Source organism: Leishmania major, chromosome 25 (assembly GCF_000002725.2).
Source record: "Leishmania major strain Friedlin complete genome, chromosome 25".
NCBI lineage: Eukaryota > Euglenozoa > Kinetoplastea > Trypanosomatida > Trypanosomatidae > Leishmania > Leishmania major.
In genome coordinates, this window is record NC_007266.2 from 515,340 (window position 1) to 543,266 (window position 27,927).

The window sequence follows — 27,927 nt, forward strand, 5'->3', positions numbered from 1 at the left end:
GCGTCGAGCACTTCTCTATTAGCCGTTTCTGTATGGCTCTTGCATCGGGGCGGCTGTCCCCTCTGCGCTTGCTGTATCAGTCTTGCTTCTGCAGATTCTGAGAGAGCGAGCGAGCAACGCACGCAGACGCCCGCGCACGCGCATGCGTGACGCATGACACGACCACACGTAGAATGGAAAGCGCCCAGCAGAGGAACAACGGCACACACACACACACGCTACACGGCCTCAGTGCGTGCAACGGTGAGATGGGGTAAAGAAGCATCAGTGGCTCTGCTTGCGACACACAGGGGAAGAAACGCCTGCGATACGGAAGACACGGGGAGCCACATTTCTTCGCAGCAGAGAAGAGACGAAGTCTGCCCCGCGCGTGAAAAGACGCCTCTGAGCCCTTTGAGGCACAAACACACAAACACACACACACACGCACACGCACACATGAACGCGCCTTCTCCTCTCTCCATCCTCTTATGCAGACATCATCCCCAGCAGGATAGCCTGGTAGTTAGCCGCCTCCTCCGTCATCTTCTTGGTGCGCGCCACCGAGCACAGGGTGTAAAGCTCGTCGTCAGAGGTGAAAATCTGCGTCAGAAGGTACACAAGCACGTGGAAGTCGGCGATCGTCTCGGCAAATGACATGCTCTTCCGCTTTGGATCGCTGATGTAGTTGCGCAGGTTCTGCAGAACCGGCGGCGGCATGCCTGGCCGCGAGAGTCGCATGAAGGCTCCACGGACGATGGGCGACTCGAACTGCTGAACTGCGATGTAGCTCGTGAACCAGCGCGTATCGATCTCAGTGCTCGGCGCCTTGGTGACAAACCGCTGGTGCCCGCTTGGATCGGTGTCCGTCTGGGCCACTTCCAACGGCATTGTGCAATGCACCTGCCGCGCCTGCTCCACGTCCTGCAGCGCCGCCTCGCCACTCGGAGACTCCTGCAGCACCCCAAGACGGTAAAGGTGGACGCACTGCGGCGACGTCTGCCAGGCTTGGCAGGAGACTACGATGGTCGGCTCTAGTGTTGCACCGCTCGACGCCGCCGCGGAGCCGGTGGGGAGCTCACCCGGCGCGCTCGTCGCACCTCCGCTCTTGGTCGACGGCATGGCTGCCGGTGCCACGGTGAGCAAGGCGCACTCGTCACCGTAGCGAGACTGTTCCTTGGCGCACAGCAGCAGCTCGCGGAAGTTCAGCAAGATGTGCTCCGGGTCGCGCATCGGATGCGTGCACGCCACCCCGACGCGCCGCAGACCCAGTGCCTTGGCGATCCTCTCTACCTTGTCCAAGTGCGCGTCCGGGAGGGGCTCGAAAGTGTAGGTGCTGCCATGCTGCTCCGGCTCGTAGACGGCGTGGACTTCGATCGTGTGCGTGGCGTCATCGTAGAGGCCGTAGAGGATGGCGTAGCGCTGCAGCCGCCAGTCCATCTGCGCCACAAAACTCTGAAAGATGTTGATGGACTGCGCGTCCACCTTCACCAGCTGCGTGCGACTGGGCACCCACTTCACGCGTGTCTGGTCAATGGCCGCCATGAGCTGTGACGATGAGATGACGTTGGAGGTGACGACAGAGCCGCCGATAAGCTTCTTTTTGCCGAGGTCGTGGAAGAGCCCTGAGACAGGGCACACGTTGGTGGAGTAGGTGGGCTGCTGGCACGCGTCGCACTTGCGCACCTCTGGTGTGTTGCCTTCTCTCTTCGCGGCCTCGAAGCGCCGGCGCTGCTCTTCTCTCAGCAGCCCCAGGGAGTCATTAGCGGACATGTTGCCACCCCACACACACGTACGTATCTGCGTGTGTGTGTGTGTGTGTGTGTGTATGTGTGTATGTGTGTATGTGTGTGTGTATAGGTGTGTGTGTGACTTAATCAACAGCGACTCACTTCGCCCCGCCTCGACGGGAGAGAACCGCAGCGAAAATATCGAAGATCGAACTCCCGCCAAAGTTGGGTGGCAACCGAAACGTGGACACGGTACGCAGCAGGAGCAGCAGCAATGGGAACAGGAGGGCCGAACGGCGCGTGGGCACGCTGGCGACTGACTCCGCGGTCGCGCCAACGCCTCTTCTCTGCCAAAACGTCTCGAGGGTGCACCCGTGTGGATGGCGATGAATGACGGCTTCTTCACTCTGTTTCGGCGCTTCGTCCACGGCTCGATGGCTTGTCCTGCTCGCGCTCTGACGGATGAGGAACACTTCTTGCATGGGGAATGGAAAAGGGTGAGGGAGCACAGGAGAACAAGAGAGAAAGGGTTACATGGTGCATGCGTGCGTGTACGCAGGAGGGGGATGGGTGAGGGGATAGGAGCGGGACAGAAACAGGAGAACAGGTGCCAGCAACGGAAAGGGAGAGAGCGCGGTAGCATGGAGCACACCACCGGCGACGGTAGCTTTTCCTTGTCATGTGTGTGTGTGTGTGTGTGTGTGTGTGTGTGTGTGTTCGCGTCTGCGTGGAGCAAGGAGGGGGCGAGGAAGGGCAAGGCAGCCGCACAACGCCGTAACGGAGTTCACGGTGTGCTGAGGTGCCATCACCGCCCCTCCCCCACTCTCTTATGGAAAGAGGTGTGACGTGCTATGGAAGATCCCCCGCCTCCCTTCGCGTGATCACCCTTGTTGCTCAAGCGCTCTTTGTGTTATGTACGCGAGCCGGCGTGTGCATTTTCAGTTGAATTCGGTGCGGCATTCACCGGCGCGCACTTGCCTTCGTGTGTTTATGGCTGTGTGAAGTCTTCCGCCACAGACCTGGTTGAGAGGACTCCTCCTTCCCTCTCCCGCAGCACCACAGCACGCATGCACGCACCTTCAGAACTCGATGTAGTGCTCATCATCCTTCCTGAAAAGAGTGCGGCGGCCAAGCAAGGACAGCGTCAGCTTTAGCCCTTCCCGCATAATGCGCCGATGCGGATCGAGCACGACGCCACTGCGATCCTTGCCCTCATCGGTTCGCGCACGCTTCGTGAAGGGAAAGGCAAGTCTGTTGCTACCACCGTTGCGCTGAACTTCCATGGTGCCAGACCCCTCAGCATCGCCAGTCTCGTCACCGCCGCGCACGTCGACATGGATGAGGAAGTCGTCGTTATCGTAGTCATCGCCGAGGACGTCCACAGCATCGTCGTTGTCTCCACCTCGGCCACCACCACCACCACCAAAGACCTCCTCTTCTAGGCCGCGGCGCCGTTTCAGTATCGTCGCGATGCTCTGCGGCACCAGCACACGCGCGTGCTGCGCGGCGTGGTCGGCAATCTCGGTAATACTGCGAAATCCAAAGGTGGCAGCGATGCCGCGGCCTTCGCCATGCACGCGCTCCGGCCCGCCCCTGGCAATCCCGTCGGCCTCCTTGAACAGCTGTGAAGCTCCTGTGGTTGCATCTTGTGACGCAGCAGCCGTGTCAGCCTCGCCGCGGCCGCCTTGGGCTTGCAGCTTCCAGCAGGTCTCCATGAACGCCATAGCCGGCAACACCACATCTTCTTGCCAGCGTTTCGACAAAATTGGCAGCCACGCATCCACGACGTCCTTCTTCGTGAGCAGCTGCCGGCTCAAGTCCTTCATCGAGAATGTGACCTGAGCATCTTCGGTGCAGGCAATAATCACCTCATCGCAGAGAGACGGTGTAAAGAAGTACACGTAGTCCTCCGGCGCGAGGGTGTAGCGGGCGAGGTAGAGCGCCAAGGCGCGAACGACGCGGCGAGGGTGACGCGCAAAGTGCCGGCATACGTCGTCCATCGTGAGCCCGAGTCGCCAGCAGAGCCCCATCGCCAGCAGAAACGGGCTCGCCTCCTCGCTGTCGTCAAAGACACCTGCGTAGCGCACGTTCTGCTCGCAGTAGCGTAGCACCGCCTTCACGTTCTGCTCGTGCTGCTCGAAAGCCGTGAGGAGTCGGCCGCCATTTGGCGCGGCGCCAGCGCTTCGCACCTGCTCCACCAGCTCATCTGTCAGCCTCGACTCCAGCACACCCCACAGCTCAGCATCGAAGTTGAGGTGCGACCTGAGCAGCTCCCGCTTCTGCAGCACTTGGCTTGGCACGATGGCGGCGGCGCGACCAGTGGAGACAAAGTAGTTAAGCAGGCGGCAGGCATGGGGCAGAGCAATGTAGGCGTTGCGGAGGCACAGCATGTGCAGCTGCGCGGCGACGCGCGAGTCCGTTACGCAGAGCAGCAGGTACGTGTTAGCGGAGGAAGTCGATGGCGCTGATGGTGAGGATGGCCCGGCAGCAGCGGAAGCGGCTGCAGTGGCCGAAGAGGAGGACGCGCCCGCCACGCGCACCGACTGCTGCATCGATGCTACCTCCTCCGGGCCGAGCGTCGTTGTCGGCTTCACCTGCACAAAGGCCAGCTCGGCCGGAGGGGGCGGCACGCCACTGCCACTGGTGCCGCCATAGCTTGCAGGAAGGACAATGCGGCCGAAGTGGGCCATGCGCCGCGACACCATTTCCATGCCTCGCCGCACATCTGCCTTCATGCACGCGGCGAGCTCCCTGTTGGCGTGCACATGTCGACGCACCTCGGCTGTGCAAACGCCGTAAAGCTCATTTTGGATGCGTAGCAGGGCTGATGGTCGCACAGCCCAACCGTGTGACGCAGCCCCGCCGGTTCCACTGCTGGCGTGGCTGGTTGTGTTGTCTGGCCGATCTGATTCCGCAGAAGTAGGGGGCGCGGAGGGCTCGACCGGTGCCGGTGCTACCACCGCTACCGCTGCCTCTTGCGCACTCTCCAGCACGTGGGAGACACTCTGGGGTGGTACCTCAAGAATGAACTCGGGGCCGCAAAACACGTGCGGCTCCATTGCGCCACAGCGACGTGCCTTACTTTTTTTCGCTCGCTTCGCAGACGCTCAGCGTCGCTGTGGTCGTCGGACGGGGCGACAAGGCCGTAGAGTAACGGAAGAACCTGTCACAAGAGCAAGGATGAAGTCGCCTCCGTTGCCTGGACGTGTGCGTGCGTGGGTGTCGCTCTCAAGCGTCTGCTCCCGTCCGCCTGCGGAACAGCGAAGAAGCGTATGTGCAACAACTCGACCCAGGCGAGGCGGAGAAGTGCGGGTGCTGTGCTGCGTGAGTGCAGTTTGGCGGGGAGGAGGAGGCTCAGCTTGTGCGCCTCACACACCCTTATCGTCCTGCCCTTTTCCTTTCCCCCGTACGTTCATCACAGGCACGGAAAGAAAGATGCCGGGGGCGGGGGTCGTGCAAGGTCGTGGCCGAGAGAACGAGAAGGGCAGACACGCACATGCCAGAGATGACGCGTGAGGAGAGGGACGGGGGAAGCGCAGAGGCAGACATGGGTGGAGGGTACACAGAAAGGGAGCAAGGTGTGTGCAACAGTGCGCGCATCATCGAGTCCGACGTGCACAGAGCGCAGGCTCGCTTGGTCGCGAGCTGCCCGCGTGCAAGATTGGCAGTGCGGTCCATTCGAATGCCACCGCTCACCTCCGCGTCCGAGCGCAGGTGCCGTTCCGGCCCTCCACGGCGCTGGAAGACAGCGCCAGAAGAAACCAGTGCACGAATCATTACACACGCACAGAGAGACACTATCGACGACGTCAGGGAACACAAGGAACGACAAGGATGGATCGGTGGAGAAAGACAGGAAGGGGAAGAGAGAAGAAACATTGCGTTCTTTCGCAACGCGCCCATTTCTCTGCCATACAGCATGGGCACAACGCCACTCTACCCCCGGCACTGCCACAGATCCCCCACACCGCGTGGCGCCAAGCAGCCGTAGACACGCGCCAGTGCAGAAGTGCGCCGACCCAGCCGGCGAAGCGCGGCCTCCGCCCCAGACCCTATACCCACCCTCCCCCGCTCCGCAGGGTCGCCCCACAGCCGCTCACCTCGTGGCCGGTCGCCACCTTGCGCATCCCTCGGGGCGTCTCGGGCTCCCCGAGCCAGGGGGCGGTGAGGGCCGGGTGGGATACGCTCGGGTCATGGCGGCATACTGCCCATCATATGGTTCGCACAAACACCTTCACAGCTGCAGGCCTCCCCCACGCAGCGCCATCCAGGACATGGCTGGCGACACCCGTAGCGATAAATCGCTCTGACTTCGCTACGTCGTGGGTGCCTGACCCTGGCACCACCAGAGGTGGTCCGGCACGGACGGGGATAGGGGGAGGGGCAGCCTGGCTTCCCCCGCAGAGAGGATGGAGTGGGGAGTGCACGCGGTCATGATGTACCACGCCCGGCGGCGGCCCTCCTCTCTCTCTCTGTCATCCAAGTGAAGTGAGGGTAGGAGGGCATAAAAGAACGGTGCGGATACGGAGAGGTGTGCATGCGGTGTCCACCCGCGCAGCCCCTCCGGTCTCCCCGTCCACGCCTGTCTAAATCACATCGCCTCCCTCCACAGCTGGATATGTTACCAGAATGCAGCGCCGCAGGGACGTCTGAATCGCGTCCCCGCGGAGCCCGCCATCGTTGCAGGCGGTGTGGTACTTGCCTGGCTCCAAGAGCAGCTCCACCCACCGCTGGTAGGTGAAGGGGTACCACTGCAGCTGCTGCGCTTGGGCGATGATGTAGGCGTTCTCCTCGGCAAACTGTGCAGGGGTGCCACCGGCTGGGGTGGAACGGTGGTCCGATGATCCCGCCACCCCGCTGGGGGCAATGCCTTCGGCTGTGCAACTGTTGGCGTGGCTGCTGCTGGCCGTGGTGCCGTGCTTGCCTACCCCGCTGCTGTCAGCGCTTGGCAAGGAGCCGGCGTTCTGCGCACCGTTTACCGAGGCTGCAGCTGCAGCGCGCTCCCGGCATGTCTGCTGATACCGATCAGCCGCTGCCTGCAACAACTTCTCCGTTGCGGAGACCAGCGTCGGCAAGCCGGCGAACCATTGCTCCTTCGTCATCCTCGCAAAGTCCGTGCCGCCGCTGCCGCCACCACCAGAGGTGAAGAGTGCCAGCTGTGACTCGAGGAAGGCCCTCTCTTCGTTCGTGTAGATGTCCGCCATAGTAGCCGCGGCGGCGCCGCCGTGCTTGTGGCTGCCGCTGTTGGTCGCGCTGCTGCCTCCCACACCATTGCCGCCAACCTTGCGTACCTTGCCAGCGGCAGCGCCGTCATCCTTGCCGGAGGCGAAGGCGTTGCTCTTGCGCGGGCCCATCGGCTTTCCTCTTGTTCTTGACAGCAGGTTTGTTAGACGACAAGGGAGCGGCAGCAGCAGCGCTGGCGGTGATGGCAGCAGTTGCAGGGGTGGTGGTAGTGGTGTTACAGCTACCAAGGCGGACGAGAGGCAGTGGTCACCTAGAAGGAGAAGGAAGAGGGGAGGAGACAGAGAAGGATGCCTGCCAAGGTGGAGAGAGGGAGAGAGGAGGCGGGGGTCAGCAGACGAGTTTGCGTGACACAACGCCGAATGGTGTGTACACGGAAAGCAAGAGAGACAGGGCAAGTGAGGATGTGTGCGACAACGTGCACACAAGTACACAGAGCACTACAATGTGTCGGAAAAAGAACGACTCGATCCAGCTGATGACGTGTGTGGGGGGGGGGGGAGGGGAGGAGGGGGGGGGGGGGGCAGTGCAGGAGTGTGGCCGTTGTGGTAGCGGTGACAGCATGCGAAGATGGTGGATGAAGAACGGACGAGAGAGAAAGCGCGTAAGAATATGCGGCATGACGTGGATCAGAGGGAGGGACCCACACGCGCGCGAAAAGAACTGCGGCGCACGGGCGCAGAGAGAGGCGGCAAGAGCATGCCCGGCCGTGCATGTGCATGTATGCTCGCTGGAGCACCATAACTAGGGTGGATGGATGTGGCTATGGTCGTTGCAGCGCCACTGTTGTGTGGAATCCCTCGAGGGCGCACATGCACACACTGGGTTGGGCGCGGTCACGCGGAGAGAGGGGGGGGGCGCATACATAGACAAGGGAACAACTGGACGCACATCGCTACACTTGCCTACCCACGCAGCCATACGCACTGAGAGGCTTAGTAAGCACTAACAACAAGAGGGCGTACACAAGTGTGGCCGCCGCCCGCCGCCATCTGCACGCGCAGCCACAGTTAGAGAAGCGGGAAAGCAAAATATTAAAAAGGGTAACGCGGAGATAAAGCAAACGAGATCCGCAAAGGAGGGGAAGGCGTGTGTGTGTGTGTGTGTGTGTGTGTGTGTGTATGTGTGCGCGCGCCGGCAACCTCCCCCGCCCACACACACACACACGACACACCCCCTGCCTGATGAAAGGCAAGAGTGACGAGCAAGGCGTTGAAGCTGCACGAGTGACATGCGTGATGCGTCTCAGCGGCGGTGCGGCGTGGGCATCTGCAGCGGCCCTATCATCTGCATGGTGCCTGTCACAGGTACGCTATAAGGAATGAGGTCGTCGATCAGATCAATATGGGAGAGGATCATGCGACGGCAGCAGTAGCGATCCAGATGCAGCGCATCCAGCGCCTCGGCCTCCGTGTAGTCCTGATCCAAAAGCCGCTGATACTGCTCGTAGAGGTTGCCGACCACCTTACCGCACGAGTAGCAACGCACCGGGATGATCATGATGCGAGCACGTGTTTGGCTGTGAGTGTGCGTGTGACGTACAGCGACTTCGCTAGAGGGCAGAGAGAGAGAGCTCGATGTGGGCGCGAGAGAGGGGGGCGGAAGAGTAGGCGGAGGACGCGTACATGCGTCGCGCAACGCTTTCTGGCCAACGTCAGATTCGCCTCGAAGGAACGTCACGAGGCACAGACGAGCATGCACAGAGCGCATGACGGGCAAGCGTTGATGGGCGTACGTGTGCGGCACGCACCAATCCAAGAAGGAAGAGAGGGAGGGGAACGAAATGGGAGGGCGGAAACGCGGCGAGACAGCGACAGAGCATGCTTGCGTGTTGGCCTTCGTGCGAGCGTGTGAAATACCGACTCACACATCCATACATGAGGGCGAAGAGGGGTGCTGGCCACCACCACACTTCCTGTCACCCTTTCCCACGCAACGCCGGCAAAGACTTGAGCTTGCGCAGGTACGTGGACTCCCCCACGCACCCCTACCCCCTTTCTTCTTGCAGCTGCGAGCTGAGTACATCCAGCCTCGCCGCTTGCACAGTCAGATGAGCGAGCTGAAATGCACAGAGGGGGCTGGGGCACCTCTTCTGGAGATGACTCTCGCGCAGGTCCAAACGCATCCTGTCCAGCCTCCTCCCCCTCCGCCTCCCATTTCGTTCGGTACGCTCGCACTCGCCTCTGCTTTTGTTTTTGTTATTTTTATTTTCCTTCTTCGAATGGTGGAAGAGACGTCAAAATGGCGGTGCGCCATCATAGGCGGAGCAGGCACACACATACACCCAAACATATATATATATACGCATACATGTATGTCGAACCGCACAGCCTCTACATACACGTGTGCGCGCACACCGCAAGGAGACAAATATGCGCACAGACACGCCTGCGCAAACGCGGGCTTGAGGGCCGCATCTATGCGTCCCCCAATCTCCCCCTCCCCCCCCCCACACACACACCTTCCCTCTTCCGACCTTCGCCCCGGAGCCGCAACCGGGGAGCGGAGAAGAGAGAAGAGAAGACAGTAGTTGGGAGGGGCGATGAGTCCGTGAAGCAAACACGTGCACACACGCACACGGCTGAGTGGGGTGCCGAGCACCTCGGGGGGAGGGTGGGAGGTGCACCTGTGTCCGTGTGTCGTTGCTATCGCCATCAATCATCCATCCATCGCATCTATAGAAAATAGTCCGGCGTCTTCTTCGACACCTGCGCTTCACCGCGTCGCGGCGCCGGGTCGAACTGAAAGAAGCACTTGTTCATGTGCTCATCAAGCTCCAAAAGACCGGCGAGGTTGCCGCAGCGGTAGCAGTAGTTTGGTGCGCTGAAGATCGTGACGAGCTGATCCTGATGCGTCCAGCTGTAGCCGTCCATGACAAGCTGATGCGCACGGGCGATTGTCTTGATCTTGTTGTTGTGGCAGAAGCCTTCGGTGACTCCTTGGCCGAAGGTGAAGCCGGCGCCACGGGGGCTGATGCCCCAGCCATCACGATCGTCCGGGTCCGACCATAGCAGATCGCACATCGGCCCCTCGTGCGGCACTTCCTGCACGCGGTCGAGGTTGCGGATGTGGCTGAATGTGTCGACCGTCGGTGAGAGACCACCGTGAAGGCAGAAGATGTCGTTCTCGACCAACGCTGTCAGGGGCAGGTAGTCAAACAGGTCCGTGAAGATCGTCCAGACGTTGGCGCTACCATACTTGCGAATGCACTCATCGTAGAAGCCATACACCTGCGTGATCTGGCGCGACTCGTGGTTGCCGCGGAGAAGATGAAGTCGCTGGGGGTATCGCAGCTTGTAGAGGAGGAGCAGCGTCACCGTCTCGACGCTGTAGTAGCCGCGGTCCACGTAGTCCCCCATGAACAGGTAGTTCGTGTCCGGCGGCAACCCGCCAATCTTGAAAAGCTCCAGCAAGTCGTGAAACTGGCCATGCACATCGCCGCACACCGTGACTGGCGCCCTCACCGCGTGCACGTTGTTCTCCTTCTCCAGCACCTCCTTCACCTTCTCGCACAGGCGCGCGACCTGCTGTTCGCTGAGCGGCTTGCACTGTATGACGTAATTAATCATCTCATCCAAGTCGAGGGCGCTGCTGGACCCCACCGCCGATCCGCCGCCGGCCGTCGTCATGGTGCAGATGAGGCCGCTGGCGATGTTGGGTTTTGCAGTCGCAGTTTCGCTTCTGATATCCCCGTCAAGGCGTCGGTTCCTTTCCTCGAGGTGGAAGCGATGCCTGTCGCTGTAAATAAGCGGGTGCGTGTCTAGGACGGAGGGGAGGGGGAATCAGAGAGTGGAGCGCGCAAGAGGGGGAAGGAAACGGAGGCGCACGGAGCGGAGTGCGACAAACGGCTGAGAGAGGTTGAAAGTGCACACCAAATTGGGCGTACACTGAGAAAGCAAGATAGTGCGAGACAGAGAGCAAGCGCCACGCACACACGCATATACATATATATATATATATATATGTATATGTGTGTGTGTGTGTGCACGTCAGAGTAGGCGTGTGTGTCTCTCTGGATGGCGAGACCAACAGCAACAGCGATGTTTTCAGAAACGTCAAGACGCACTTTGCCCATTCAGTGGGTCGTTCGCACCGGAGGACGAGGAGCGAGAGAGGGGGGCGGCACAGAGAGTGTGAGAAAGGGACAGATGCAGGAAGAGAGAAAGGGCAGTCGCGCGATGCATGTCCTCCGAGCGAGTGCGTGGGCCCCCGTGAGGAGGGGGAGGGGGCGCGCAGGGATGCCGCTGTTGAGAGAGAAGAGATTGAGGAGAGACGGGAAAGGGTGCAGTCTGCACCATGTAAAGCGCCTTCGAACCGAATCGTGGTGCGCTTAGCACTACATCGTCCCCTACCTCTCGGCAGGCTGTCGTTTCCTTAAAAGGCGAAGACTGCGCTGCTGATCCGTACCTAAGCCCCCTCCCCCTCTTAGGTGTGCATGCGTGTGTGGGTAGTTCACTTAAGTTGACCGAGCAGCCTGCACTCGTGTGCGTACATGAATACGCCCTTTCTTTCCCCAGCGTGAGGGGGAAGGGGGCGAGAGGGGCGTTGCACGCAGGCGATGAAGCGAGTCGGCACATCCATCCCAGTCGGCTCGACCTCTGGGGGGGGGGGGGGGTGGCTGAGCCGCTTACACCGAGGGCCATGCCGGCATGGCACAGAGCGCGTCTTTTTCATCCAAGGGCATGTTGGTGCACGCGCACCGCCTGCGCTTGTGCGTGCACGGACGAGAGTGCGGAGCCACCCGCCCTTCCGCCCCAGCTTCCCGTCTCACCGTGTGGAGACATGAAGGTTGAGTGGGGTCGGATGGGCGGGACTTACTCGGAAGCCGCCGGGCAGCAGCGCCTGCTTGCCAAAGCGCGCCTTCCACTTGGGCTCGGCCACTCGCACATGCTCAGTTGTGCAAAGCGCCTCCTCTGCCCGCCCTGTAACTCGTACTTGGCGTGGTCGTGTGCGGCGCAGGTCCTCGAGTGGACGGCACTTGTCGCTCCAGAGATACGACATGGTCTGTGCACCATCGTCAGGCGTGTCGCAAGCTGGCAGCGCAGCAAAATACAGGGTGGCCGCGATCTTCTTCAGAAAACGGCCGCGACGTCGGTGTGCGCGGTTTTCCCGTGTCTCGCCACGTCGAAGCTGTCCTGGGCCGGAAACTGGTACCGGCTTGTGGCAGAGTCTGCCTCGATCGCGACGGGTCTGATGACGACCACCTCCACCTTGTGAGCCGGAGTTGGCACTACCTCGTCCTGCGGCACCCCTAACGCACATGCGCGCACGAATCGGCGAGGACGGTGATCGACAAAGAATGGGGAAGGAGAGAGGAAGAGGGGGGGTGAGTACGGAGACTTCACCGATGGGCAGATAGGCGTCTGTACGCTGTTTGTCTGTGCCTGGGGAGGGGGGAGGGGAGGGCTGGAGCGGGCGGGTGCGCGATTCTCTACGAAGGAGGGACTCTCTGCATCAGTTGTGCAACAGTTGCCCTGTCGCCAACGAGAGCGGCTCTGCAATACACAGCGACGATGGCCGCGCGCGAGTGCAGAGGGAAGGGGGCGGAGAAACGGCGCGCCACTCCCACCCCTCCCCTCCCCCACCACCTCGGAAAGCGCAAAGCTGCGCATACCTCATGGGAGGCACGGACGCGAGGGTTTGGCGGAGGGAGGGGCGGATATGCAGAGAGGGACGGCAAAGAAAGAATCGATGCTCGTACGGATATCAGAGGGGGGTCAGGCCGCCGAGAATGCCGGCACGCCCTCTCTCCCCTACCCTCCGTGTACAACACCTACTCCGCAACACTGGACCACGGACACAGGGTGGTCGACCGCCATGGAGCACGCATATCTGGTCCTTCCGTTTTCTCTTGTGCTCTGGTTTCTCTTCTCCATCGGTGGCACCAGGCCGACTCATGGCAGCAGCCAGTCCTCCTCGCAGAAGTCCGTCAGAGACAAGAGAGACGCGTCAGACGCCGCAGCAGCAGCGGCGGCAGTATGAGTAGCGGTAACGGTGTTCGAGTGACCGTTGTGGCGGGAGATCGGCGACGCACTCGTCGGAGACAACGCTGCCAAAGAGGCAGAGGGAGAGGGGCAGGAGGCCGCAGCTGCAAATGACGTCAGGGTCGGCTCACCGAAAGAGATCGGTGACGACACCCGCGGTGCATCGCGCCGTGCGGGTCCCGCGTGCATCGTGGGCGCTGGTACAGTGGAAGCGGCACCGGGTACCTTGCCGGCGCCTTTTGCGAGTGCGGCGGCGGCGCCCACCCTCGCCCGCTGCCGACGCCGCATCGCCGCACCGGTGCTTCTCTTAGTCGGTTCAATGTGCGCCAGACGCGCCTGCCACCGCTGTTCCATGCGAATGCGCCGCTGTACCGCGTGCAGGCGCCGCTCCACAACCACTCGCTTCTTCAACTCCTTCACAAGCGAACCCCAGTGCAGGAGAACACCGCAGAGGGGGCACGGGCACGGCTGCGAAGGGATCAGACGACGGAGCGGTGATATCGGTGCCGGAGGCGCGTGCGAAAGCAGCGCAGGGCTTTTATCAGTGCCGTCTATGGTAGCCGCCGCCTCTGCCTCGGCATACAGCATCCACATCGCCAAGCAGCTCAGGTGACAGCGTAGGGTGCAGAAAGGTGCGCGGCTGCAGTACACCAGACACGAGGGCTGCAGCGGCAACGCGCAGAGACTGCACGGTAGTAGCCCGTGATGGAGGCGATGCTGCTCCTCTGCGTGGGCCCGCGCAAAGTCAACCTCGCCATAGTCCGCAAAACGCAGTGGGATGCGGGGCTGTGGAGCGGGTGCCGCCGCTGGGGAGGAAGGGCAGGCAGCTGTGACGTCCCCATGGGGTGCATCCACTGCAAGTGAGGCAGAGGCGTTGATGCCTGTACACACTGGAGGACGCGATGCCGATCGGGGCGAAGACTCTCGTGGTGGCGGAGGAGAGGAGAAGGAGCGCAACGCCGCACCGCAGCCGACACTGCTGCCTGGGCTCGCTTCCCAGACGCCGTCGCCTGCGCGCTCCTCGCTGCGGTAGCCGAGAAGGGCCGGCGAGGCCGCCGTGCGAACGCGCTGCGGAGATGGCGTGGACGACCCTGCAGAGGGACAGTAGGGCGCGAGCCGTCGTGTGTCCTCGTCGTCCGAGTCAGAGGCGAATGAGGCGTTTGACCACTCCGCCCGCGCCGCTTGGGACAGCAACGATACATCATACGGGCAGGAGGTTCCAGCAGACGCGCTCATGTGGCTGTCCTCCTTCCCTGCTTCTCCCACGACGACGCCCATGCCCGCGCTTGGAAGCAGCAGGCACCGGTCGTGACTCAGGTAGGCATCCTCGAAGGCCTCCCGCGTTGTGTTCTCGACGTGGAGCAAGAGAGACGGGGTGAGCGGAGGGAGAAGGTGAGAAGCAGCCGTGGTGGTTGCGAGCGCCGCTGCCGTCGACGCACCTTGCAGTTCCCCTTGAGAGTCAAGCGCGGGCAGCGGCGGTGTCACAACACCGTCTGCCTGCCCTTGCAAGGACGAGCTTCTCTGCGAATGTTGTTGTGTGCCCACTCGTGGTGACTCGGCTTGCAGCCCTCCGCCCACGGCAAAGGCGCCACGGCGTCTCGCCAGGAACACCTCCGCCCTGGCCGCCGCCTCCTGTAAGAATGCCGACTCAAAGATGTGCAGCGTCAGATCCAGCTGGCAAAAGAGGGAGGCGCGCACGAGGAGGTGAAGCGTGGCCACCGCATAGGGAAGCCGCCGCAAACCAGTGAGAATGTCGATGGTGTGCCTCAGTCGCGCAGATGCGGTCGGGTGCTGCCAGCACCACTCAAACTTCAGCGCAGTTCGATCGTCAGGGAAACCTGAGACACAGCACACGATCGTCCACGGCCGACCACGGCGACCCGTGCGTCGGGCGCCGTTCACGAGTTCGCCATTGTGCTGCCGCAGCCGTCGCAGGGGGTTCACGCTGTAGCCAATGTAGAAGTCGCCCTCGCACTGAGGGTCGAGACTGGTGAGCAAGTACACGCAGTGGAAGCGCGTGTCCATCAGCTGCCAACGACTCAGCGCATGTAGAGAGTGTGGGTGCTAAGGGTGTGCTTGTGTGTATACGCGCATGCGTGTCAATCGACCACGAAGCTCTTCTCTCCCGCTCTCTATGCCTGGGTTGCCGGTGCGGCGCTCACAGACGGAGGAGAGGTGGAGAGGAAGGGAGTGCGAGAGCGCCTGAGCAATGAGGGGAAGAGGAGGTCTACGACGACGACGAGGACAGGGGGGCAAAGAGCTCCGCATCACCGCCCGGCGACGTGCCTGGGTGTGCTAGAAGCGATGACGTCTGTGAGTGTGCGCTTTCGCGCGCATGCGAGTTTGGGGGGTGGAGGAGAAGGAGGGAGGGTGGGGGGAGAGGTTGATGAGGTTGATGAGGTGAACAGCGAAGGGCTCCCCCAAACTGCCAGCGGGAACATAGTGTCGTCACACCGGGCGGCCGTGTGCGCGTCTCCCGGCCCTCCACTGCGTCGATGAATGAGCCCGAAGATAAAGGGGGGCATCGGGGGAGACGCAAGGAGGAGTGAAAGAGATGGGAAGCAGACAGGTTACGGGCACCGTCATCGCCGCGGCTCTCCCCCCCCTCAGTCCCCTACTGTGCCTCTTCTTACGGACCTGCACTTCTGACTACTAACGCGCCCAGCAGAGGCGTATCAACACGCACGCACCACACAATTCGCTACGGACTTCTCCGCACACACACGCGCATAATCCACGTGCACAAAACTCGGCAAAGGAGAGAGGGAGGGAGTGGAAAAGGGAGGTAGACGGCAGCAGCACACGCGTACACGTGTACATGCGTCCAGTCGCAAACAAAGCCGCTAGAAGGAGAGAGGACGAGAGGAGGCGAGGAAGAGTGGTTTGACACACAAGCGCGCGCACGCACAGCATCAAGTGAAGCCCAAAAGAAAAACGTATAGAGAGAGGAAAAGAGCCGTATATGCAACGTGCACACCCAGTGGCACCATTAGCGAGCTGGCAGCGTAGGCTGGGCCCCACCGCCATCACCCGCCTCCTGCGATGTGTCCCTCTCTCTCTCACTTACCGGCAGCCCATCCACCCACCCACCCCTCCAAAACGAAAAACACGGTTACCATCACCACCATCACCGCCATCCACGTTCGTCGAAGGAACGCCCGCGCCGTTCACCCGGTCTAGGTGCACCAGTCTCATGACACGTGTGTCTGTATGGTACGGTGCAGATGCGTCAGGTACTCATCGTAGCCCATCTTGCTCGTGCCCATCTCCTCCTTGAGCTCCTTGAAGAAGGCGTCCTCAGAGCGCTCGCCGTGGTGAATCACGATGAGACGCCGCATGCCATCCTCGCGCAGCATGAGAGCGTACAGGACGTTGCGCAGGCGCTCGCTGAAGCACTCCTCGCCTGGCCCTCCGGCTACACACACGGATGCTGCATCAGGGGTGCCGAACAACGTATTCGCGATCTTCGGCGGCACATTTTCGCCAATCCACATGTACACAAGCCGCGCTTGCTCGTCACACAGCACGTAGGTGCCATCTCGCGCGATGCTGTCGAAGAGCAGCTGACGATGATGCGGCAGAATGCAGTTTCCCGTCGTCACGTCCAGCGTGCCGATCGTCGGATCGCTCTCTAAGTCGTCCAGGCAGTAAAGGGACGGGTATAGGTAGCTGAGTAGCTTGTACGCCGGCATCGCCACGAGGTCGAATATGCTGGCCACTCGGTGGTCGATGTGCACAATGGTGCCCTCCGTCAGCGCGTTGGACTTCATCAGGCAGAGCAGATAGACCGGGAGCAGCTTCAGCCGTGGCGGCATTAGAAGCGTATTCTTTTTATCGCGGGCGGCGGTCTTGACGTCCTCGTACTCGCCACCCGACTTGTCCGAAGCGCAGTACTGGCGGTAGCAGGAAAAGGCCTTGATGAGGCGGTCCGTCATTCCCTGGCGCGCCTGCTGCGGCCCTTTGTTCACCGCCTCCACCATGATATCCTGGATGAAGCCGAACAGGATCGCCTCCATGTCCATGTTGCGGAAGAGAACGGTCAAGGAGGAGGCGACGCGCAGCCGACACGACTGCACCCGCACCCGGCGGTGGCCAGAGCGAGTGGTGTACAGCAGCGCGGTCTGGAAATGGGCGTAGTTATCCTTCGGCAGATGGTCCTCGTGAGCGAACTCCACAAAAAACGTGGAGCCGCCCGTGATGCTGGCCAGGTCCATGTCCTGCACCGTCTGGGAGAGGTAGTGGCCCCGGTAGCGCTGCACATGGAGGCCGGCGCTGCACCGGACGCGGAGGATGCCAGCGTACCCGGCCTCCTCCGTCAGCAGCTGCTGCATGGAGGCGCTCACCTTGGTGTTATCGACCATTGGATCGTAGTTGCTGAAGAGAAAGACGCGACCGTTCGTCACGTGGCACACGTTCGACAACGTCACCAGCTCACAGTACCCCGTGGCGAACAGGAACAGGTCAAACGAAATCTGCTGCCTCGCTGCCGCGGTTGCCGTGGCCGTCCAGAAGCCTTCGATGGGTCGCAGCAGCTCCTTCTCGCGATCGGTGCCGTAGAGCTTGTGCTGCTCGCGCAGCACGATTTGCCCTATGCCGCGCTGCGGGTGCCGGCTCGCGCACATGATCACACGCCCGCCATGCTGACCCGCCAACACCAGCGTCGCCGCCTTCACCGCAGCGCCGAGCACACAGTCCGACTCGTTCACGTTGGCAGCCATATGTGGCAGTCGACTCAGGAATGCCTCCAGGCGCTCCAGCTCCGCCCCCACCTCCATCCAGCACAGGCTCGTAAAGGGCAGCGGCACAAACGGGTTCTCGACGTCCGGAACGCACATCTGCGGCATGTCGGGGTGGCGGAAGTCGTAGAAGTGCAGCTGCGAGGCGAATGTGATGAATGACACCTTGCACTCAGGCGTCAGCTCCGCCATGCGCTGCAGGGCAGCCCGAATCGCCTCCGTGTAGTCGGAAAGAAACCGCTGTCCCGCGTCGCGCGAGATGTCGATGAGAAACAGGTGATGCAGCGGCCGACTGGGCAGCACAACATTGTCCTCCGTGCGCAGCGCGTACTCTGGGAAGTCGTCGACGTCGAACTCCACACTGCCAAAGCCCATTTCCGGGTGATCCGCCACGTTCACCCGACACCCCATTCCATCAACGGCATCCAAGTCGTCGCCAACGACATCGTTGGTCACCTCGCACAGCGGACACTCCCACTTGCGGCCCATCTCGAGAAGTCGGGCGTGACAGCTCTTGTAGCCGCGGCAGCGGTGGCAACGCACAGGCGGCTTTGGCTGCTTCACCAGCGGCACCACCTCCTTGTTGTGGAGCGGCTGACACAGCGGTGAGAGAATGGCACCGAAGGGGATGTGACTGTCCTTCACAAGTCGCTCCTCGCCTGGCGCACACAGCATGGAGGGGCGAAAGAACTTCGAGTTGGCATTGCCGTTGTCGAGGCCGAGAAAGTCGACAGTAGCGTAGGGCGGCTCGTTCGTGCATGTCAGGTACTCGATCGGTGCACCGCTGTTGCGGGGGATGCTGCGCTCCGGGTTTGGCACGGAGCGCACGTTCACAATGCGCGTTGGCGGCTGTCGAGCCAAGGCGCGCAACGGCCGGTTATTGCCGCGAGCACCGCTGCCCAGCAGGGTGTCGCTGTACGGCTGAGTCGGCTCCGGCGGTAGCTGCTGCGCCACCGGTTCACGCCTTGAGGAGGAAGGGGCTGGGTACGGGTCACTGGCCGCCGCAGCTGCGGATGAGGTGCTGCGTGGTGGCGGATAGGCTGAGGCTGGCGCTGACGGTGCCGGCTGCCGGGATGGCGCGGGGGCGGCAGAAGCGGCCTGATAGCCGTAAGAGTTGTATCCAGCGACGGACGGCGCAGGAGCGGAAGATGGTGACGCCGATGAGCTGGTAGATGGCGCGTTTGCAGATGAGGCTTGCGCGCCCATCGCGGCGCTGCCGTAGCTGCCGCCGTATGGGTATGCAGAAGCCGGTGCCGCAGCGGCGCTCGGGGCAGCGCCAGCCGTGTATCCGTAACTGCCATAGCTGTAAGACGATGGTGCAGCGGGAGCGGCCTGCGGTGGCGGCGCTGCGGCCTGCTGAGTGGCACCGCCGTAGTAGTTCGTCTGCGCACCGTGGCCTTGATTGGGGTCATAATACGACCTCGCAGCCGGCGCGCCTCCGGAGGCCGCAGCGGACCCGTAAGCCCCGTAGCTGCCATACCCGTCCCCGTACGGGTTCGACGAGTGGCCTTGTAGGTTGTACATGGCGCAGTGAGCACGCGCAAAACGCGCAGACGTCTGCAGCGCAACGACGTGAGTGCGAAGAGGAAGGGAAGTGAGCCGGGTAGACGACCGAGCGAAAATGGGTGTTTGTGTGCCTTTCCGGTGCGTTTACGTATCAATGACGGGATTCGTAGAGCGAGTGCGTGCGCGATATGCTGGAGAGGCGTGAGTGAGTGAGCAACGCGAAACAGAACAGAAGGGTGGTGCTGCGGGCGGGGGAGGGGGGAGGGGGCGTGTGCGGGTGGAGTCTGTGAGACGTAGAGACGGTGTTGAGAGTCAGAAAGAGGGCGAGGGGAGTCGCGTGTGTGTGTGTGTGTGTGCATAGAGAGAGGCGGCGCCCACCTTCCCCCATCAGACTGCTGCAGACTGAACAGTAGCAGCTTTTGCAATGTGCTCCAGCGGCTCCCCCTCGCACATCGAGAGAGACAGAGAGCCACACACTCCCATACATTGGCACAAGCGCAGTACGTGTCTGCATGCCTGAGCGCAACATCGGCCCGTTATCGTTTTAGGTCGTTGGGTCAGCTCCGCACGCTTTCCCGAGGGAGACGCACCAGCGACAACACGCAACCAAGTGTGTGTGTGTGTGTGTGTGTGTGTGTGTGTGTCTGTAAGAGGAGGGGTTTGGACAGGTGCCCACACAGTCGCAGTAAAAATGAAAGAGGAAGCTACACATAGAAGTTTCGTACATCGGCCCAGTAAGGGGAGGCAAAGGATAAGACGAACGAACGAGCGCCGTGGAGACAACGCTACACCTCTGCATCACGGCTGTCGCCACGCAGCACCACGTAGGTCGGTGGCTGAGCGCCAGCGCCGAGGACAATCACCTTGAACAGTGACTCGTACCGCACATCGGAGAATTCGGCAAAGGTGACACTCACCTCAAGACGGCCAGACTCACCGCCCAACGACGCGGCAGGGACGACGCCTTCTAGCGGACTAAGCGAGAACCGCGCCGGTTCATCCACGTACACGAGGTCTGGGCGACCCTCCGCGGGCGGCGCCACTGCAGGCATCTCCACAGCAGCCTTCACCTTACGCGTAATCGAGTCGCACTGCCGCTGGGTAGCCGAGACGCCGAACTGCGTCGTGGTCGTATTGGCCACCAAAAGACACTGTGAGACAGCAGGCGAGAAGACAGCCGCCTCACCGTAGCTCGTGCCCTGCCGCTGCTGAAGGCGGAACGTCCGCAGCGTCTCCTCGTCGGTGTCAGTGACGGGGCAGATTTGGTAGGCCACCGGGACGGCACTCCGGTTGAGCAGCGTAAACTTCTGCATATACGCCACCTGTTGGCGGCCGTCGTGGCGCTGCTGGCCTGGGCGGAACCACACAACGCCAGGACTGCACTCCAGCGACGGCCGTGTGAGAGGCACGCAGAGAGAAAGAAGCTGGCAAGGTGCCTGGACGCGGTCGTCGGGGGAGGCGCACGCGGTTTCAGCGGATTCGGAAGTGGGAAGGAACTGCACCCTCAGCAGCCCCTCCACCGCAGGTGCCTTGTCCGAGAGGGAGGGTCGTGGTAGCGCACTGCACACAGCTTCGCACGCCTGTCGCCACGCAGAGCTTCCTGTGTGTGCTTGAACCTGCACGTCAAGCGCATCCATGCTATGTAGCGTGTACTCGTGCTCCTCCGCACCAGCCACAGCTGTCGCCAAAGCAGAGGCGAACAGTTCCGTCGATACATCATGGCCGGAGCGCCACAGGGCACACCGCACGATGGAAAACACGTTTGCGGCACCGCTGGTTGGGGCTGCGGGCAGCGACAAGGAAAAGCGCAGCGATGAGCTGTTGCGGTTCGTTAACCTTATTGTTTTCATGCAGAGCGACGCGGCCGGGGCTGCTGCTGCTGCTGCTCGCCCTTCCATGTGCTGCACCGCTGGAAAACGGACACGCCGCTGTGAGGGCTCGACGGTTAGGTGTGGCCGGCCGCACCGCGCACGCAACCGCAACTCGATCGACGTAAAGTACCGGCGGCTCTCTTCCTGCAGCGCGCAACGGCGGCTTTCCATGAAGGCCAGAAGCGCCTGCCGCTCCTCTGCCTCCCGCTGCAGCACCTCCAGTGATAGAACGGAGCCTCGTCGCTGCGAGGAGACAGTCAGCCTACCGCTGCTTGCATCGTCTTCGGAGTTGTCGCTGTCGCTGTCAGCGCCGCTATCCGCCGGCTGGGCAGCTGCAGCAGCAGCAGTGGTGGTGGCAGCAACTTTGGCCACAAGTGCGTCACCAGTCACCGCGGCGCGGCTAGAGGGTTGCGGTGCTGTCTCCAAGGGCCATACCACACGACCGCTGCGCACCACTCGGCCGCCAGGGCGGGTACGTAGCGGCCGCATTACAGTCAGCTGCGCCACCGACAGGCTAGGTCCGGCTGAGCTGCCCGCCGCAGCCGCCGGATCGGCGGCTGAGGTTGCTCCGCTGATGGAGCGGGCCACGCGCTGGGACGGGTAGCGGTCCGCGTAGCGAGCGTAGAAGTCGTCGATGAGGAAGATGTCGTTCAGCTCGCTGTGCGCCAGCACAGCGCGGACGCAGACACTGCCCTCCCACCAGTGCTCCGACGGCGGCAGCATTGCCTCCTCACCGTCCTCCTCGTCTTCGCTATCGTCCGCGGCACGGGCTGTGAGAGGACTCTTTGTGCCTGCGCTGCCGTGGCCCTTACCGCTATTCGAAGCAGCGTGGCCCGATGAGCCGCCGCGGTCCTCGTCGTAGTCGCCCGCGTCCGACCCTTCTGTGAGCTTCGCCGCAGGCGTGAACTCCAGCAGCACATCGCGCCGCGAGTGGGCGGGGATGCGCAGCTGAAACGGCATCGCTGTCACCCTCCCGACACGGTGCCACTCCTTCTCTCGATCCTCCGCGTTCATGGAGCACAACTTGAGCTCCACCTGATCCGCCGGCGCGTTTGGGTCGACGGCGTGCACAGCCAGGCCAAGCGGGCACGGGAACACCTCCACCGTCACGTCCATGTCGCGTGACACGCGGTTGATGAGCCGAATTGACCGCCGTGACGTTCCAAGCGGAGCAATCACGGGCGGCATCAGCAGCACCTCCTTGCCGTCTCGCCCACCTTCCTTTACGAGCCCCGACGTTGTTGTATCGAGCAGAATGGGCTTGCCGTACACCCCGTAATCGACAGGGATCTGAAGCCATGGCAGAGTCGCGTCAGCGCGCACGCACAGCTGCTCCGCGTAGCGACCGGGCAAGCTGCACAGCAGGCGGACAGGCAGCCGCACCTGGCTGTACGGGCCCAGACTGCCTGTCAAGGAACCGAGCAAGGTCGCGCAGCCGCGACCGTCACCGAGAACCTTCTGCGCGGTCTCCACAATCTGCCGCTGCTGCTGCTGCTGCTGCACCGCTACGCCACTCTGTACGCTCGTGATCCAGAAGGCCGGGAGCGTGGCGCCACCCTTGCTGCCGTTGCTGTTGCTCCCTGCTACTTTCCTTGATGCCAGTGCTGAGAATGGCGATAGTGGCTGCTCCTGCTGCTTCTGTAATTGCATTTGGGTGGCCTTGCGGCTGCTGCCTGACGCACCGGCGCGGCTCGCTTGCGTGCTGCTGCTGACACTGCGACTGGCCCCCTTCTCCGCCCTCTTGCGCCGCTTGTCCAGAATGCCCTGCGCACCCGGCACCTCCATCGGCAGTGGCTCAAAGTGTTTCGCACGCACGTCGTAGTTCGCCTCGCAGCCAGTGTAGTTCTCCAGAATCACCGTCAGGGAGCGGCGGGAGATAGGGACGTCATCGGGTATGTAGTCGACCAAACTCAGCCCTGCACAGTAAGGGCGTGCCACGAGAGTGGTCGCCTGCGCATCGCGCATCACTGAGCCATCCAGTGCGGCAGTGGCACGCGCGCACAAGGCAGCCTCGAGCGCGTTCCAGAGGAGTGCTCGCACGTATGCCTCTGTGGACATGCGCACCGGCGAAGAAGCTACTTCACGGTCGTTCGGCGACGCTTCCGGTGCTACGTCTACGGAGACAGCCAGCGGCTGGACGGTGTCACACCGCACCTCCACGAACAGCGCCTGCCGGCTGCGCTTCGACACAACGCCGAGCAGGGTCGAGTAGCAGTCCTTGGTCCTCGCCTCAGTAGCGGTATGCCCCTGCGAACTCACGAGCGACGCTGATGTGTCACGCTGGTCGCCTCGGTTCACAAGTGCAAGAGGACAGACTTCGAAGCGGCAGCGCACCGGCACCGTCAGCTGCTCCCCGGCGCGTAGGACGTGCTCGGCCTTGTAGTCGAGCTCCATGTACGATGGCGCCAGGGTTGCCGGTATGACAGTGAAGACGGTGTCGAGCGCAGACCGGTTCGACACGTGGAAGGCACCGGACTGCCACACGCCCTCGGGCACGACGCCGAACTGCACGACGGGATCTTCAATGACGAGCAGCGGCTGCTGAATCGTTGCCCGCGTCTCGATCGCGACCGACGCGCCGCCGTCACGCACGGTGAGCTCGAAAAACGTCTGCGCGTCCTCGGTGGAGACGACCTTGCGGTACACTGTGACCTCGACCGTGTTGCCGGCGCCGAGGCGGCACGATTCGGGAATGAACACAAAGCGCGGCGGGTGGCGCATGAGCGGGTCGCAGAGGTCGAATACGACAGGGATGGAGTTCGGGTTCGACACGGTGAAGGAGGCCGCCGCTTCCTGACCGAGCTCGATCAGCCCAAAGTCCAGCAGCTCAGCGCTGGTCATGACAGTCGGACCAACGCCGGTGGCCATGACATGCAGAGCGTAGTAGCCCCAGTCCTCAGCGTGTTGCTGCTGGTGCACGTCCTCCACGGCTGTCACCGTCACGGGCAGCGGCCCTCCTCCGGTGCCGGGTGTTGACGCGGGCTTCGACAGCTTCCCCGCGCCTCCGCTGGCGCTGTTGGCCGTGAGTGGACGCTTGCCGACCCTCAGCGTCGTCCTCTCTTGTGGTAGCGAGGTTAAGAGTGTGCGTTGGCTCGCCGCACCGGCGCTGGCGGCCCCTCGTGGGTTTCCCAGCAAGGAGAGTGACATACACTTTGAGAGCCTGCCCGTGCAAGCGGTGCTCACTGCGGCCAAACGCGCGCACAACAGCTCCACCTCTGGTACCCAGCACGGCACAACGGCGTAGTGCGGCCCGATCGCCTCCAGCGTGAAGTGAACAGTGATGGTTACCGTGCTGTGCGGTGGAATTAGGCCCTTGCGAGGCTGGCACTGCACAGAGATGCCATCACTGGCTGCGAAGGAGGCGCGCCAGCGCTCATACGTGAAGTTGGTGCTCGTGTGCTGAGCTAGGTGCTCATGCTCCTGGAGAGAAGCGGCGAACTCGGCAGCGGTTGGGTCCAGCACAAAGTGCATCTCGATGGGGGAACTGTTGTGCAGCGACACGGTGCGCCTTGTTCGGGACTGGATGAGGCACTCGACGCGCTCCTCGAGCACCGCCGGGTCGATAGAGAGGGTGGGCAGCACCGGCTGCTGATAGGTCAAGAAGCCGGTGGCAAAGACGGCGTCAGCGCTGGCGTGGCCATCGTGCTCGTCTTGCGCGGTTTGAAACTGTGCGAAGACGGCGATAGGGTCCAGGTAAGTCATCTGAAGTCCATTGGGAAGCGCCGCCGCACGGACGGCGTCGTCGGCGAGAGGACTGCCACTGTCTTGCGCCGAACCATGCAAGCCGCAAGGAATGGGCCGATTGCGGCGGTACAGCTCCAGCACCTCCGCGTCCACAAACGGTAGCCTCGCCGCATTCCGCGGCGCGGTGGGGTCGGGCATCTTGTCCAGGAAGAGGTTGTAGAGCGTCTGCAGCGGCTGCAGTGTGCGCGGCATCACGGTGAGGATGAACGTGGTCGTGCTCATCGGCGGCAGTACTCCAAAGGATGGTGTGATGTGAGAAGTCCTGCTGGCGCCCACATCCATGGCAGTATCTTCGGTGGAAGTGGTGGTGGTAAGCTGCAGCCTCGGGGCACACGCCTGGTCTCTCTCGTCGGTACCTCTCTGATCCTTCTCTGCATCACTGCCGCTCTCCTCCGTGAACGGCGGCTCGCAGCCGCGCCAGTAATAAGGCAGCGGGACGGCGCAGTCGTTGCTCACCGTCACCGGCACCTCCGTCGGCACACCTGGTATCGTGCCCCTCAGAAGGATGTGGAGTGGCACCTCGCTCTTGCACTGCTGCCACTGCGGCACAGCACATTCCTGAACCAGCTGCGGCCCAAGCGAGGTAATCCTAACACGCGGCGCAACACCGACGCCGAAGAGCGCCAGTGTATGCTCTGCAAGGACGGGGCTGTCTGCGGCATCGCTGGCCCGCACTGCCACAGTCAAACTCGCCTCACACGGGCCCTCCGACAATGGACAGAACGACACGTGGAGTGGCATAGCGTGGCTGGGAGGCAGCGTCGTGGACACCACCGCCGGCACCGACACGGTAAACTCCGGTGACGAGCTCAGGACGTGCACCACTGCCGTGGAGCCTGTGTTCTCGAGGTAAAGCGTCTGCTTCACTTCGGCGAGGAGAAGCACCTCGCCAAAGGCCACGACTGCTGCGGAGGAACCGCTCACGTCCAGGCGCACTGCGCGAGAGGCAAGTGCGTCATGAGTGATGAGCGGTTGCGCCTCTGCAGCGGCAGACTCTCTTGCATCCATCGCATTGGCGCCGTTGCTGGTCTCTTCCTCCGCCCGAACCACCGGTGCCGGGCCGGGCACCAACATCTCCGTGCCTTCTGTGGACCTCGTGACGGCCGCAGTGGGGCTACGCCACCAGTCAAAGTGCGGCAGCACCACCCGCGCCTGCAACGGCACGGAGATGAACCGCCATTGCGCGCCCTCTCCGGTCCGATCGTTCAACTCTCGCGTCACGCCCATCTCCAGCACCGTATCCACCGTCGCCGTGGACGCCTCGAAGGATGTGGGGCAGAAGACAACCTCCACCTCTACGTAGCCGCCGCAGTTCAGCGGCGACTCTGGCGCCACCGTCGCCGCAGCAGCAGCGGAGGGTGCAATGCAAACGGAGCGGTACGTGAGCCACGGGTGCGAAGCCGGCTTCAGACGCAGCCGGGTTCGGTAGGCATTGTTATTCACAAACTGGACGACCTGCCGGCTCGGCACTCCTACGCAGGAGGAGAGAGAGAGACAGCCGCCAGCGATGGTGCACTGGACGCCATCGAGAGGGCTTGCAGTCGACAAGGCGGAGGCGCCGTCTCGCACAGAAGACAACGCCGGCAGAGCCCGTCCCTTCTGTCGAGGGTTGCTACTGCTGCCACCGGTGGTGACCCGTTTCCTCGTGCCCGGCTGCGTCTGTGGCTGCTTCTGCTTCCGAGAGGAGTGCGCTGGCCGATGCTTTGACTCCCTGCTGCCACTACTCTCTGCATCGCTTGTGTGAGGAGGTAGCAGCCGCGGCTCTGTGCCGGCGCCGGCGCCGCGCGCTTCCGTTTCAAGCAGAGGCGGCAGCAAACTGCTGCTAGCGGTAGCGGCTGGCCTCTTGCTCGTCATCCCTGGCGCGTGTGTGCGCAGCTGATCGTTCAGCGCCGCCACTACGTCTGCAGCATCGCAACTTTCTCTGTGCACATCAGCGGCAAACGTGTTCGTCATGGCGGGGCGATAGCCGTACTCCTTCTTCAGCATCTCGTTGTATTCAACGGCAAACCGGTGAGCGTCGATCAAGAACGGCGGCGGTACCGCGAGCGCCGATGCGTCCTCCGCCTCTTGGCGGCTTCGACGGGCTTTCGCCGACACGGCAGCGCCACTTTTGTCTGCGATGCGCGCGCGGGCCGCCGTGGCGCTATCGGGGCGCCCCAAACGGCCATCCCTTCTCGCCTTCTGCCGGGTCAGGCCAAGGCTGCTCAGAACGGCGCCGCTCCGCTCCGATGCGTCGCGTAGCGTAGTCGTGGTTGTCCCTTCACTGAGCGCGGACGACGCTTTGCGGCGCTTCGGCGTGGAATACGGGGCTGGGTGGGGTACAGACCCACCGCGTGGCGCCACCGCTACTGGAGCGGGTACAGCGGGAGCTGCGGCGAGCGTGGGGACTTCGAGCACTTCACGCAAAGCGTACGCGCCGGCCGGCTTGCTGGTGAAGCGGCGCAGCTCGTGCGCTTCTCTTTCCAAGTACAGCTCCACTTGCCTCTGCGTGCTGCTCAGATGATCGGCGTACTGCACAGCGAGCTGGCGCGCTGGTCGTCGCTGCTGGGCTGCCATGGCAGCCTGAATGTTTTGCTGAAGAAGCGCCTCACGCTTGGCATTAAAGAGAGCCACTTCAGACTGCCTCTGCTGATGTGCGTGCTTCGACCTGGGCCGCTTCGTGTTGGGCCGCGCAGACGGCGGCGAAGACGGCGGCGGTATCGGCAACAACTTCGCATTGGCAGACCGCGACAGTGAGACAGCCGAGGCGAGGTGCGGGAAAACGTCCGGGTGCTCCTTGAGCAGCTGCGCGTCCACCTCCTCCTTGCAGCGCGCCTCCAGCTCCTGCTGCGACTGCGCCTCGAGCTGCTCATGCCGCTGATGCAGCTCCTGCAACTCCTCCAGTTCCCTCGCAAAGCACTGGTAAGCCTTTTGTGCCCACGAGGACACGATGGTGAGGTCTTCCTCGATGTTCATAGTGGCAGCGGCAGCAGGAGAGATACAATGGGAAAGGGAAGAAAGGTCGAAGAGCGCGAAGGCACTGCTGGATGCCCTTCGTGGCTGCAACGAATGGCGAGCCGCGCCAAGTGCTGTTGGGGGTGGAGTTGGGGGTGGGGGGCTGCTGCTTGCAACTCTCCCTTGCGGAGACGGTGTATCT

General features: G+C 62.5%; 8 protein-coding genes across 8 annotated transcripts; all 8 read right to left on the reverse strand.

Moving 5' to 3' along the window:
* Window positions 1–468: 468 nt before the first annotated feature.
* Window positions 469–2,352, reverse strand: LMJF_25_1290 (conserved hypothetical protein; the record flags this gene model as incomplete). Its single annotated transcript, XM_001683832.1, has 1 exon — window positions 469–2,352. One exon carries the CDS (start codon window positions 2,350–2,352, stop codon window positions 469–471), a length of 1,884 nt encoding a protein of 627 aa, XP_001683884.1.
* A 436-nt stretch (window positions 2,353–2,788) lies between these two features.
* LMJF_25_1300 (conserved hypothetical protein) lies at window positions 2,789–4,768 on the reverse strand (the record flags this gene model as incomplete). Its single annotated transcript, XM_001683833.1, has 1 exon — window positions 2,789–4,768. One exon carries the CDS (start codon window positions 4,766–4,768, stop codon window positions 2,789–2,791), a length of 1,980 nt encoding a protein of 659 aa, XP_001683885.1.
* A 1,527-nt stretch (window positions 4,769–6,295) lies between these two features.
* Window positions 6,296–7,063, reverse strand: LMJF_25_1310 (conserved hypothetical protein; the record flags this gene model as incomplete). Its single annotated transcript, XM_001683834.1, has 1 exon — window positions 6,296–7,063. The coding sequence occupies one exon, from the start codon at window positions 7,061–7,063 to the stop codon at window positions 6,296–6,298; it is 768 nt and encodes a 255-aa protein (XP_001683886.1).
* Window positions 7,064–8,195: 1,132 nt separating this feature from the next.
* LMJF_25_1315 (DNA-directed RNA polymerase ii) lies at window positions 8,196–8,450 on the reverse strand (the record flags this gene model as incomplete). Its single annotated transcript, XM_003721754.1, has 1 exon — window positions 8,196–8,450. The coding sequence occupies one exon, from the start codon at window positions 8,448–8,450 to the stop codon at window positions 8,196–8,198; it is 255 nt and encodes an 84-aa protein (XP_003721802.1).
* A 1,175-nt stretch (window positions 8,451–9,625) lies between these two features.
* On the reverse strand, window positions 9,626–10,579 carry LMJF_25_1320 (putative serine/threonine protein phosphatase; the record flags this gene model as incomplete). Its single annotated transcript, XM_001683835.1, has 1 exon — window positions 9,626–10,579. The coding sequence occupies one exon, from the start codon at window positions 10,577–10,579 to the stop codon at window positions 9,626–9,628; it is 954 nt and encodes a 317-aa protein (XP_001683887.1).
* Window positions 10,580–12,844: 2,265 nt separating this feature from the next.
* On the reverse strand, window positions 12,845–14,959 carry LMJF_25_1330 (conserved hypothetical protein; the record flags this gene model as incomplete). Its single annotated transcript, XM_001683836.1, has 1 exon — window positions 12,845–14,959. The coding sequence occupies one exon, from the start codon at window positions 14,957–14,959 to the stop codon at window positions 12,845–12,847; it is 2,115 nt and encodes a 704-aa protein (XP_001683888.1).
* A 1,166-nt stretch (window positions 14,960–16,125) lies between these two features.
* Window positions 16,126–19,194, reverse strand: LMJF_25_1340 (putative protein transport protein Sec24C; the record flags this gene model as incomplete). Its single annotated transcript, XM_001683837.1, has 1 exon — window positions 16,126–19,194. One exon carries the CDS (start codon window positions 19,192–19,194, stop codon window positions 16,126–16,128), a length of 3,069 nt encoding a protein of 1,022 aa, XP_001683889.1.
* Window positions 19,195–19,961: 767 nt separating this feature from the next.
* LMJF_25_1350 (conserved hypothetical protein) lies at window positions 19,962–27,746 on the reverse strand (the record flags this gene model as incomplete). The annotated part of the gene is made up of 1 exon (XM_001683838.1): window positions 19,962–27,746. The coding sequence occupies one exon, from the start codon at window positions 27,744–27,746 to the stop codon at window positions 19,962–19,964; it is 7,785 nt and encodes a 2,594-aa protein (XP_001683890.1).
* Window positions 27,747–27,927: the final 181 nt, after the last annotated feature.